At 40.5% G+C, this 12,972-nt stretch overlaps 1 protein-coding gene across 2 annotated transcripts; it reads right to left on the bottom strand.

Moving 5' to 3' along the window:
* Window positions 1–5,192: 5,192 nt before the first annotated feature.
* Window positions 5,193–12,537, bottom strand: LOC117833986 (protein ZINC INDUCED FACILITATOR-LIKE 1). Of its 2 annotated transcripts, XM_034713590.2 has the most exons (17): window positions 12,254–12,537; window positions 11,729–11,769; window positions 11,469–11,529; window positions 11,252–11,354; window positions 11,058–11,160; window positions 10,914–10,967; window positions 10,761–10,823; window positions 10,621–10,670; window positions 10,471–10,546; window positions 9,525–9,728; window positions 7,779–7,866; window positions 7,179–7,264; window positions 6,993–7,100; window positions 6,563–6,607; window positions 6,393–6,481; window positions 5,871–5,914; window positions 5,193–5,785 (listed from the first exon to the last, which is right to left on the bottom strand). In XM_034713590.2, the coding sequence occupies exons 1-17, from the start codon at window positions 12,423–12,425 to the stop codon at window positions 5,682–5,684; spliced, it is 1,491 nt and encodes a 496-aa protein (XP_034569481.1). In that variant the 5' UTR covers window positions 12,426–12,537; the 3' UTR covers window positions 5,193–5,681. The 2 variants fall into 2 exon arrangements, with proteins under 2 accessions (XP_034569481.1, XP_034569482.1); XM_034713591.2 differs by lacking the exon at window positions 11,729–11,769 and having other exon boundaries at window positions 12,254–12,507.
* Between the last annotated feature and the right edge of the window lie 435 nt (window positions 12,538–12,972).

The raw sequence follows: 12,972 nt of genomic DNA, 5'->3' as shown, positions 1-12,972 counted from the left end.
TCAGCTTCACGCTCTTGGATGGTCTTCATGGCATTGACCAGATCAACCTCACCATCCTCACGCATCTGCGTCTCCTTCTCCAGATCATGCTCCAACTTTTCAACATGAAACAGCAGCTTGTCATGTTGACCTGTCACCCAATAGAAGAGATTTTTCCAATGGGTGATTAACGTTTGAAGCTCTGGCTCCAATTTCTTATATTCTGCGCAACATCAGCATGGGGTTAATTAGAATCAACATACAATCAGTAGTCGATGAACATCAAAGGAGAAGAGACTACCTTCAATTTTGTGATTGAGAGACTTATTGCGAGCAACAAGACGCTCCTTCTCATCCTCCAGATCTTGAATCCGGTTCCAAAAGGCCACCATCGAGCTGTCATGCTTCATCATCAAGTAGGAGATGTACAGTTTTTCTTTTGCAAGCTCTTTCTCACTCTTTCTCCAAAGCTTCAGCATGGAGTATGGTATCACCATACCCCTTGAGCATCTCTGACTTGCGGCGGGAGCGATTGATAAGGTCCTGAAACCCAAAAATTAGTATTCGCATTGTCACCCGGGTACAAGTTAGCAAATATTGCGACAGCAAAGCAACACAATCTCAACTCACCGTAATTACCAAGATGACGGTGCAGCTCCATCATACTGACTATCATCTTCGAGTTCAGTAGCGGATCATTGATCAACTGGATGTCCTCCAGAGTACTGCTGGCTTTGCCAATATCAGCATCCGCACTTGCATAAGGAACCATGGCAAGACCAGCAGACATCTCAGGTTCAAAAGATGAATTGACAGCCATGGTCCCTATTGTCCATAGATCTACGAGCCCACCAGAAGGTTTGGAAAATTCTAGATACAGAGCTGTACACCGATACGTGTCAGGCATAGACACTACGGTACAAGACGGTGTGGTCTACGTGGTAAGATAAAAACTAGTCGAGGATTAGGAAACTACTCGTAGCAATCAGAGTAGAATTTGCTAGTCAAATCCGACTAGTATTCTTGTAAATAATTGACCTGTAACCCTACCCCTGGCAATATAAGACGAGTTGGGACTCCCTCCAAAGCAAGTTCAATCTAATACTAAACCAACACACAGGACGTAGGGTATTATGCAATCTAGCGGCCCGAACCTATCTAAATTGTGTGTTCGAGTTCACCTTCGAGTCCCTAATCTCGGCGAGCCCCATGTACTAGACACTACCTTGGGCACCCATTCGGTAGGTTGCTGGGTCTAAACACCGACAGCTGGCGCCCTAGGTAGGGGATCTCGCTGAGAATCCACCGGCAAACTCGATGGCCCAAGTCACCATCAAGTACACCGTTGCGTTCGACGCGGGCACGACATCCATCTTTGGCTCTAGGGTTTGCATCGCAAACAGCGCTAGAAACTTCCGTCACCACATTGTGCCGGCCCTGGAGAAGAAGCTGCACGGCATCAACCTTCAGCACCAAGCTCTAGAGGATCTCGTTGAAAAATTCAGTGAATTTTCAATTTCTGACCTCGTTAGAGGTTGGTAGGGATGAATCCAAGTACAACTCGACTTCTCTCGCTAGTCGGATTATTTTTCACGAGCCGACACTCAAGCCATCATGCGAATCGGTCTACAACCCAAGTCGATTCCTGGTCAGACTCCAAAACATGAGTGTTGTCTGCCAGACCACCCTGTCCAGATCACAATTCAACACAGATTTGATCGATGACCTTGACTACTACCCGAATCTGGACAAGGTGACTCCATTATTGGATCCACAACAGGACCTGCTCTTGCCAAAGATGACGAGTCACGCCTTGTAGGCTACCTTGACACCCTCCCGTACCAGGAGGGTACCCCTCTATCGCCCATCTATGAAGAAGACGGCTCCACAGAGGTCATCATGTCAAGTTCGGGAAGCTATTCTCCAGACGGGAACTCTTCACCCTTGTTGATGCGCAAGAATACGAAGATGAAGAACAACCAGAAAGGAATCCGCGATGCAAACGTCGCCCAGATGACGTCTCATAGGATGAGCTCACCGCCAACGTAGAAGTAGAAGAAACTGAGGCTCAAAAGGAATCGACGACGAGCAAGAAATGCTGCAAGGGTAGAGCACCACCGCCGCCTTGCAACTAACCTACAAATCATGAACTTGGATCATGCGTTTGAAGCAGTTCAAACGCGTCACCATCATACTCCTCTCACCACTATCGCATCCATTGATCTAATTACTCGGGCAATGCCACAAACCAAATACACTAGGCAACTAGCTCAGATGGCGGAACATGCGTACAAGCAACTCGATCAACAAAGACCGATACATTTGGTTCGACACACCTCATCTTAGCATGGCAGTAGCCATAGGCGACTAAGTTGAATTGAGGGTTCCAGACCATGCCAAGTCAGAGCAGAGGGTAGTCGGGTGGAATCCTTGGGAGGACGTGGCCACCATGGGCTAGAGCCTGAATGCCTAGTACATCACCTCTGTCAAAAGATCAATGCCAATCGCGATTCCCGTACAGTCATTGATGGACGCCACCATGAGCGCAAGAAGGAAGTCAAGTACCAGCCTTCTCAAAACAAGTACGAAAGATGGTTCTATCCGACAAGTTCAAACCTCTGGGTATCACCAAGTACGATGACAAGCAGGATCCAGTCCAATGGCTGTGGTGCTACTCACTGTCAGTACAGGCGGCATGCGGAAATGACGACATCAGGGTCATCTACTTCCCCATCTGCATGGAGGCAGCACCCCTAATATGGTTCAACTCATTAGACAAGAACTCCATTGACACGTGGAAGGACCTCAAAGTGGTGTTCACAAACAACTTCGCAGGGGCAATGCAGCGTCCTTGCAACAGGATTAACTTGTCTCAAGTCAAGTAGCAAAGAGGTGAGACCTTGCATAGTTATCTACATCATTTCTCTGACAAGAAATCCACTAACATGGACATCACAGAGTGTGACGCCATAGAATGTTTCCATAACGATCTCTATGATCGTTGGATGTTCCAATATTTTGGCAGGAGACGCCCTGAAGATATCATGTCCCTTAAGACCATGATACAAGCCTGGGCGGATGAAGAAGATAAAGATATCGAGAGGCTCGAGTCTAGTCGCAACAAGGGTCAGAACAACAAGAATCAGAGTAGTGGCCAACACAACGACAAGAACCGCAACGATCACCCCAATAATGACAACCGAAATAACTACTCGGGTGGTCAGAATCGCAAGAGGAAGCCAGAAAATACTGTCGTGGCAATGTCCCAGTCTTCCAAGAAAGGTGGCAGGAATTAAGAAAGGACTCCGTTCAGCGAGCTCCTAAAGAAGCAGTGCCCGTGGCACCCGCACCATTAGCACTCTGCGATGGATTGCTATAGTCAGCGCAGCATCATGAAAGATCTCCTAGAACCTTATGGAAAAATGGACAAGGGCAAGTCCAAGGAAGACGAAGACGATGGTGACAACGGCAAATTCCAGAACCCGTCCAACACCGTCAACGTCATCTTCGGTGGCACACCTGGTACTGCTACTAAGCGATGGCAAAAACTAGCCCTCCAAGAGATGATGTCCAATGAACCAGCAACACCTACGTTCCTCAAGTGGTCCAAGGTGCCAATCACCTTCTTCAAAAAGGATCAATGGACTAGTTTCTCAGACCTAGGATGCTACCCTCTCATCTTGGACCCAGTAGTCGCAGGCTCTAGACTCACTAAAGTACTCATCGATAGCGGTAGTGGTCTCAACGTACTCTTCGCAAGGACACTAAGGAAGATGGGCCTCGACGTTACAGATATGCTCACCCCGATGAACTCTTCATTCTATGGGGTTGTCCCAGGCAATCCTGCTGTACCCCTTGGTTAGGTGCTTTTGCCAGTTACCTTAAGGACCAAAGAACTCTACTGGATAGAGTACATCCGGTTGGAGGAGGCTGATTTTGAAACTTCGTATCACGCTAACCTCGGAAGACCCACCTTGGCCAAATTCATGGCCATCCCGCATTATGTGTACCTAGTACTCAAAATGCCGGGACTGAAGGGAGTACTCTCTCTGCGCGGAGACTTAAAGAGATCATACGACTGTGACACAGAAGCCGTGGAGTTGGCAGTGACTACTCAAGTGCCAAATTCGATGATGCAAGTCTTCACCGCTTCAAAGAAACTGTCCCCGTTAGAACTCGAGATGTCAAAAAGAAGTCGGGGCAACCAAAGTCAAGCCGGCAAGTGAAGTCGATATCAAAGCTATTGACTTTGAAACTGGTGATAGCTCCAAGATTGCTCTGATTAGCTCAGGGCTGGATCCTAAATAGGAAGCCGCGCTGTCAGCTTGCTCCAGTCCAACCGAGACATCTTCGCATGGAAGCCATCAGATATGCTGGGGGTGCCCATTGAGTTGATCGAGCACTCACTAAATGTAGATCCCAAAGCTACGCCAAAATGACAACGACTACTTCGATTCATCCAAGACAGAAGAGAAGGAATCAAAAAGGAGTTGGCTAAATTACTCGCGGCTGGCTTCATAAAGGAAGTCTATCATCCAGAGTGGCTAGCCAATCCCGTCTTGGTGTGGAAGAAAAACAACAATGAGTGGAGGATGTGTGTCGACTACATAGACCTCAACAAGCAGTGTTCAAAGGATCCCTTCGGGCTCCCTATGATTGATCAAGTCATCGACTCAACAGCTGGATGCGCCGTACTCTGTTTTCTTGATTGCTACTCGGGATATCACTAGATAGCTCTCAAGGAAGAAGATCAAATCAAGACTTTACTGTGGTTTGGAAATAATAAAGGTGCATTTTCAGGATCTATATCTCTTACCATTCAGGACTAAAGGTGCATTTTCCACCGGTGCCTTTACTGTGGTGTGGAAATAATAAACTAAAAAATATTATTTTGAATAGCACTCCGTCCCAAATTGTACCTCGTTTTGGCTTTTGTATGTACGTGGTTTTTCTATGCATCTAAATATAGTGTATGTCTAGATGCGTACAAACAAATATGAACTTAAAAAAGCCAAATGACTTGCAATTTGAAACGGAGGGAGTAGTACTTTATTTAAGGATGTGTATATGCTGTTGGGTAATCTCTACCTCTACATCTCCTCTACTCTATCTATATTTTTAAGAGAGGACCATTTCTACCCCTTTTTAACTTTCATCCGCGCATAAACCCATAAACACGGAAAGATTATAAATAAGTTATTAGCAAGTGCAACTTAAACATGCATCAGATCGAGGTATTGGGTACTACACCCAGCAAAAAAGCTGATGTCAAACAGGAAAATACTCCTTCCGTTCCAAATTGTAGGTCGTTTTGGTTTTTTACGTGCATAGCTGCTATGCACATAAATATAGTGTATGTCTAGATGGATACAAACATCTATGAACCTAGAAAATCCAAAACGACCTACAAACGGAGGGAGTATAACAAATATTGTATTTGTTTATATAATTGTTTCCAATCAGCAGCCTAGTTTTTTTTGAGGAAACAGTCAGCAGCCTAGTTGGCTACTGCAAAACCATCAGAGATTATATTATGGATTTCCAGTCCAGGATGTGCTAATTCACGCAGTAAATTATTTTCAATCTTCACAACAGAGCATCAATTTTCCATAGCTTTCAATTTATATCTGACACTGCTCCTTGTGAATATGATATTCCCGTCTCATATTGGACCCCTAATGCTCAATATTATGAACAGGAGGTCAAGTTGAACAAAATTGATCTGGCACAACTAGTAATGGTTTGAATGTCCAAATGAATTCGATAAACACCACAATGCCCAAAAAGAGGAACACCATTTGGTCACCTGTATACCAAATAAGTGAAAGGATCAAATGAGTAAGTTTTTTTCTAAAAAAATCATTTACCATGATATTACTATACATATTTACCTGGAAAGAAGAAGGAATGCTGATGTTTTTGTGCCCAGGAAAACCTGAATGAACATATCACTATGATGTGAAAGACTGAAGGAGTGAAGGTCTTTGTGACTCAACAATTTAGTCATTATTAACCAAAAAACCATTTTAACATCCATCTGGTTCAAAAATAACCTATAGTTACTATGTAATAAAATTCTTATGATCACCAAATGAATACCCAACACTACATCTATAAGTAGATTTAATAATTCTGTAATGATCGTAATTGTATAAGGGGATATATCTAGTACAAAGTTACATTTGAAAACATTCTTGGAAAACTATGCTACCTAGTAAAAGGGGATATCACAATATTAGATTATTTCAGAATTCAGAGTACTGACCAGTGTTATAATGTTCAAACTTGGAACATGAAAATAGAAATAAATTACATTTATAAAGTGTTGAAAGAAAAAATAATGCCATCATGAAAGTCTAGAGCTGAATTTAAATTTTAATCTAATAGAAATTCGATTAACTATTTGTACTTACACAATACCAGCTCCTGCTGGAGCGAGGGCTTTGGAAAATGACATCATTGTGTTTGCTAAGCCATTTGCAATACCTCTTTGATCTTGACGCTGTTTTTAAATAGGAATTTTATTAAAAAACTGCATAAAAAAGGATGGTGCATTTCATAAAGAATCTGAAGGCCCACATACCACAGAATTATTCTGAAGAATTACAGAGGATGTGACCACAGTAGTCTGATACGTATACATCAAAGGATGATGTTAGTATTATACTGAACAATTCATGCATGCATTTGTGTTATCTCAAAGAGATAAAATTAAAAAATATAGAATCTAATATGCTAATATACATCAGGGGAAACGCGATAGCAGGACCCCTCATCATGAAAATAGGTAATTCTCTTGTAGAAAATCGTAACCATGAAACATTGTTTCAATATGCATATTAATACTATTAGCAGCAACACCAAAAAACAAATTAATTTTACTTGATTGGAATTTTTTTGTATACTTATAATGTAAAGTGAAGCTATAAAAAAGGACAGATGTGTCAAAGTGAATAATCTGCAAGATGTTTCAAGCATGAAAACACATAACTTGTGGTTGTGAGGGTACTCACCACCAAATTTGCTTTTAGCGCTGATGAAATATTCAGAACAATTAATAACCATGGTCTTGGGAGATGTGTCATAGATGGATATGTAAATAGAAGCATCATGGATAAAATCTGTAGAATTGAAAGTATGTGACTTTTTTTGAGTGAAACTTAAACATGTATTAAAAAGTTATGGGAACTTGTACTCACAGCCATAACACGGGAAGCATTGATTGGTCCAAGAACTTTAACCTTATAAGGATAAATAAATGTTTGATACAAAAGAAGGCTTGCCCCTACAAAATAAAAGTTGGAAACTTGATAAATGTGTATTGTATTACATGACCATTTGACAAGCATGTACATGTCTCTATTTAATCATAAACCTTGCACTAGTTTGGGACACTCTAAAAACTTGCCAACCAATACGTTTGGCATGTTTGGAGCCTGAGAGAGACTTGCCTCACCTCACTAGCCTGAGCAAGCTTACGTTGCCAGCATAGGCAAGCCGAATTCGCTTGCCCATGGAAGCTAAGAAAAACTTGGCCAGCACAGGGGAGGCAAGGCCACTAATAACCAAAAGTATTCCTCTATCCAACTTCTTGCTCGGCAAGGCTTGTGCAGCAAAAGGATCCAAATGTACCCGTTATTCCTACCTAGGAAACCATTGGATTCATTTTTGTTTCTTTCAATAGTTTAGGAAAAAATGGCTTTACTATGCATCTCATGAGGCTGGGTAACAAAACGAGAATTTTGGTGAAGATGGGTACTATTTAGCAACAAGTATATTGTTGTCAATTATGTTTATACCTGTAATTGTAAGTACTTGACCGACATCCTCGGATGACAGACTAAGTCCACCATAGCTTCTGTCGCTTTCAGCCCATAGAGGAAATATCTGAAAGTAATTTCAAATTATCTTGGATGACTATGAGGAAACCAACTAATTGGACAAAGTTCAAAAAGGAACTTGATAACATAAACAGAACAAATCTTCTAGAAATCAAGAAAATGAACTTATCATTGTGATCAGTGGGCAGTGGTGATTTCCCATGTGTACCATATGTTAGTTTGGGATTAGTTGCCCACTTGCCCATGTCTTTAAACAGGTTGATGCCAATTTAAATCCTAGTGTTTGAAATAAACCATCAATAACCAGACAACGCAATTAGTGAGCGTACATGGATGTGATATGTGTGTGTGGGTTTGCATCATGTGGCGCTAGGCTATAGGTTGATTATGGATGCGGGATGTTCACCCTAGGAGTCCAGGCTGATATTACACAACTTCGATCTCATCACATGTCCAAATGCCATACATTGCTATAAGCTGACCATTTTTTTCATGTGACCGACGATACTTGAACTCTAGACCTCATACAATAGACCCTCTCCTTTTACCAATTTTCTAGATTTTGTTGATGCCTATACTACAGATATAATATATTTAGCCTCTTAGACAAGCATTTTATGTCTTATTTGAGGGCTTGATTGTTCACATATCAGAACAAACACTTTTAGCTGTACATATCATCTTTTGCACACAAATTCATATGCAATTGGGCAGTGAGTGCATTATATTATACTACATAATGTTCATGTGTTTGCAAGCCGTCCAAGCCTGCTATGTTGCACTATTGTGACTACTTAGCTTGCAGGGCATCCTTCCTTTATACTCCCTCCGTTCCCTCCGTTCCAAATCGTAGGTCGTGTTGACTTTTTTAGATTCATAAATATTATTATGCACCTAGATATACACTATATCTATGAACTAAAAAAGCTAAAACAACCTACAATTTGGAACGGAGGGAGTAGATCACCATAGTGTTGGTACCAAAGTCAAATCGGAGTCATCAGTCTCAGCGAAATGACCCATCTTCCTTTCAGAGACACAGTACCTGGGGAGCGAGTAGGTCCACTGCCACTTTGGTGTTCTTCAGATTCATTTAGGAAACTGTGAAAGAAATGTTTTCTATCATGATATCGACGACTTAACTTTGACAATCATGATGTCTCACATGAGTGTTTGAGTTTGATACAGGGTTAACATTTAATTATGTGTTCTTGAACTCAATCTCACCCCTCCATAATAAGTCAAACTAATAGACAATATCTCAAAACTGCTTTGGTAATAAGTTAATTATTAGAAACTACTGATGTATGCTTCATATAACTTAACACAGTTGTGTATAAGGAAAAGTTTGTTTAAAACATTCTTGACACACGGTTAGATAAAAGATATTTCGTTACATCCATCAAAATGTGTTCGTCACCTGTGGTTACCAATAAGTTTTCCAACTTTCAATTGAACCTTCTTAAAATAAATCCACAAGTCTATTCTATATTTCTCAATGGAAATTTATCGTGTATAAATGTTTGTGATTTTATCACATTTGAATTAAAATATGCTAATTAGGTAATACCATGTTCATATATCTCAAAGTACATACTTAAGTCATATGCTTAAATAATATTTTAGACCTGCTGCACTTAAGGAAGCTATTTTCATTAATCAAGCAGTTAACAGTGAACTTGTTTGAAAGAGACAAAAGAGTACCTCTGAGTAAGCCATATCATCAAAGCAGGCAATGCAATAGAGAATAATAGATGACATCAGTGGCCAATTCTTAAGTAAGCTCTTATTTAGAGCTGAACTAGTGTTCTGCTCAACAAATTCTTCAGAATCAGCAGCCAAATGCTCAATGATACATTGATTTTCTTGATCCTTCTTTTCAACAGGTTTATGTTTATGAAGTGTCTCCTGAAATGTTTTGTAAGACATGCTTAATGAAATAATCTGATGTATATACACTAATCGATAAGTCAACTGAGCTGAAAAGAATATATACAAGTGTGTACAGAAAATAATATTATAAATTCAGTACAGAAAAGGTACACATCTATATTAATGCCATTTTTATATGGAAACTTCACAAGAACATACCTATTTCTACAATCTATAGACCAATGTGACAGTTGTTAATAGATGGAGACGCTCTTAACTTCTCATTTCAGTTCAAATCTGCTTCGAAATTAACCCACACTGATGAACTTGTTTATAAGCTTTTACATGTTACAATGCTCATGTATACATTGAGGAAGCAAATTCAATCATAGTATGGATTTTTTTCTCCAATCTTAAGGTTCCATGTAACTCAGGAGTTTCACGCAGATTGATGAAAAATTGACAAATGTATTCTCTCTGGTTGGCCTTAGGTGTGTACCATGGTTGCCTAAACTTCATTACCATTTTGCAAATGATTTTAGCTATACTAATATTTTCTCCATTATGCCCTTCTGTTGTCTTTGGGAGAAGGATCCATTTGCTCTCTGTTCTTGTGTTGAAAAGGAATGTGAACATTCCTGTGAAATCAGTTTATACCAATTTGTGACTTAACCTTCTCCACTTATATATTTATCTATGTGTTAAGTGATAAAGTAATAAAAATCAGATAACCGAAGTTGCATTGACAATAACAAGAATACTTATTATTTGCACTTACCGGGAGCCATATGCTGCTTAATAGAATAACAAAGCAGAAGACAGATATGCATAAACATGGCAATAAATATGGGAACCTATAAAAGGATTAAGAAGAATTAGTAAGCTCAAAGCCGATTGTGTTAGTTAATACTAAATTAAATGTACGTACCTTCCAAATAATGAGTTGGCAGGAAAAAACATTGGATACTTTTCCGTTGGCTACCAAATTAAGGAAAAGTTACGCAATCACATTCATGCATAAATAAATGATACATGTAACTTCCAAAACTGCTACAAATTTAATTGCACCTGCGAAAGATATCCACCAATAGCTGGTCCAATAACCAAACCCATTGCCCATGATGTGCTAACCTAATAAAACATAGAAAGTAAATGACATGAGGTGAATTGTTGTGTTAAAGAAGTAGTGAAAACCGTGTTGGTATAATATTTGTAATTTACTAGTGATAATGCAAAGGCATGATGCTCTGGTCGACAAACTTCAACAGCATAGGCCTGTAAAGATTAGTTGTCATGTTACTTATAGCTGTTGTGGGTAAGTAAACCCCAATCCGGCCTTCTATTTAAATAATTCAGTAGCCATACCCTCATTGGCCCAAGTAAGCCATTCAAAGAACCAAGAAGAAATCGTGTAGCTAGTGCCATCCAAAATCGCATACTCAGTCCAAACAGAGTATTGAACACAAACCTATAAATATATAAAAGGCCACAAATCGTCAGAGGCAGGCCTTATGTTTAGCTTATTCAATCAGATATAACCAAAGAACAGAAATACTGACGCGGAGACAATTCCAAACACAATAACTGGCTTCCTCCCAATACGATCTGCTACAAACCCCCAAAAGATGGACGTGAAAGCCCTACCTAGCATGTACGAAGCTCCTGCCAAGATCAGATTATGTCACTGTGACAAAACTCGCATTTGCAAAAAATAACTTTTTTGTAAATTTATATATTTTAGAACATCAAACATTTTGATGATTTGGATGTTCTTACCTACCAAACCTGCGTAAAACCCAATGTCTTCCACTTTTTTGGCAATATGCAAGTCTCTTATCTGTTGTTGAGATGCAAATCACACCTTATTTAGGGAGCGCCACGTTTGCATAGCAAAAGAAAGGGACTGACATACATGCCATGTAAATATGTAATGCGGTGCAACAGTAGTCACTTCATTGGTTCAAAGAAAAGCATCCAAAAGGATATAAAATGTGAAAGGAATCGTTTAAGTCATTTATCCTTCTAAAATAACATACCATGAAGTACAAGAAGGGATATATTGATAATATGGGCAAACCTAAAATATAGACAAAAGATAGTCAGAAATCAATACTTTAGAGTAATAATAAACGCATAAATAAATGGAGCAATGGAGGCCGAAGCATTTTTTGTGATATAAGGACCAGTACAATAAATAAGCAACAGAGATACGACAGCATTTTTCTGAAGTAGCTAGGAATAGTTTTTTTAATGAGTTCCTTTGACCATTTTTTCTACTAAAATTTCTTCTGTTCTGGACAACTGTGTTGATGCTAAACTATTTATCGATGAATTGGTAATATATATAGCGTTATATAGGCACATATTTGTTCCCCAAAACAAAATTCTTATTCAGCAGTGATGAATACAACAACAGATCCAATAGGCGAGGAATAACTAGCAGCCCTGGGCTGCTGGCAGAATAGCTGGAGCAATTACGAATTAAAACACGGCATGCCGCCATTAGATAGCCATATGCAGTGCAGTATTGGCATTTGAGGAGATGCTATTCATGCACGTACTTGAGACGAGATTGATGAACCAGATGAGGAAGAAGAGCTTGAACGGGATGCCCCTACTCTCCGCCTTCCTCCGGTCGACGGCGCACCCGGGGCAGCCATCGAAGTACACCGCCGCGGGCTTCTTCTCCAGCAGCGGCACCGCAGCTGCCTCACCCTCACCACCGTTGGCCATCTTTCCACTCAGAGCTAGCTCGTATGAGCAGTGGGGCGCAAGCGTGGCTCGATCAGAGCCTAAAACAAAGATTCAGTGGCTTAAAGATGACGCGCATATATGTGTTAATGGGGTGAGGACCAGATGCCCCAGACAAGCACTAAATACTCATTAATTACCTGATAGATGCTCGGGTGCTGATGGATTTATCTTATCATTATTAGGTTAGGTGAGGCGCGGCACGTGACACGTCTCGAAAACCTTTTGTGTTTTCTTATAAATTACTGAAAAGCCTGCCACCGCTCAAGGCTACGTAAGCTATTGTGGATGCACGCACAACTGCACAGGGATCCATTCGTTCTTGCGTGGTGAAGAACAGTTCCACAGCATTTGGCATCCTGATTCCTGAACGTCACCGGCCGTGTGCATGTCGGATCACATCTGTCGTCCAGCGCATCAAACGACGTTTTCCCTCGTACCCAATTCCCAACCAATACTTCTCGCACCAAAAGCAGGGAAATTATATCTCAGGGATAAAAAATATTGCACCTCCTAATCTGAGCCCTTT

Source organism: Setaria viridis, chromosome 8 (assembly GCF_005286985.2).
Source record: "Setaria viridis chromosome 8, Setaria_viridis_v4.0, whole genome shotgun sequence".
Classification (NCBI taxonomy): Eukaryota; Viridiplantae; Streptophyta; class Magnoliopsida; order Poales; family Poaceae; genus Setaria; species Setaria viridis.
This window is presented reverse-complemented; position numbering and strand designations above follow the sequence as displayed.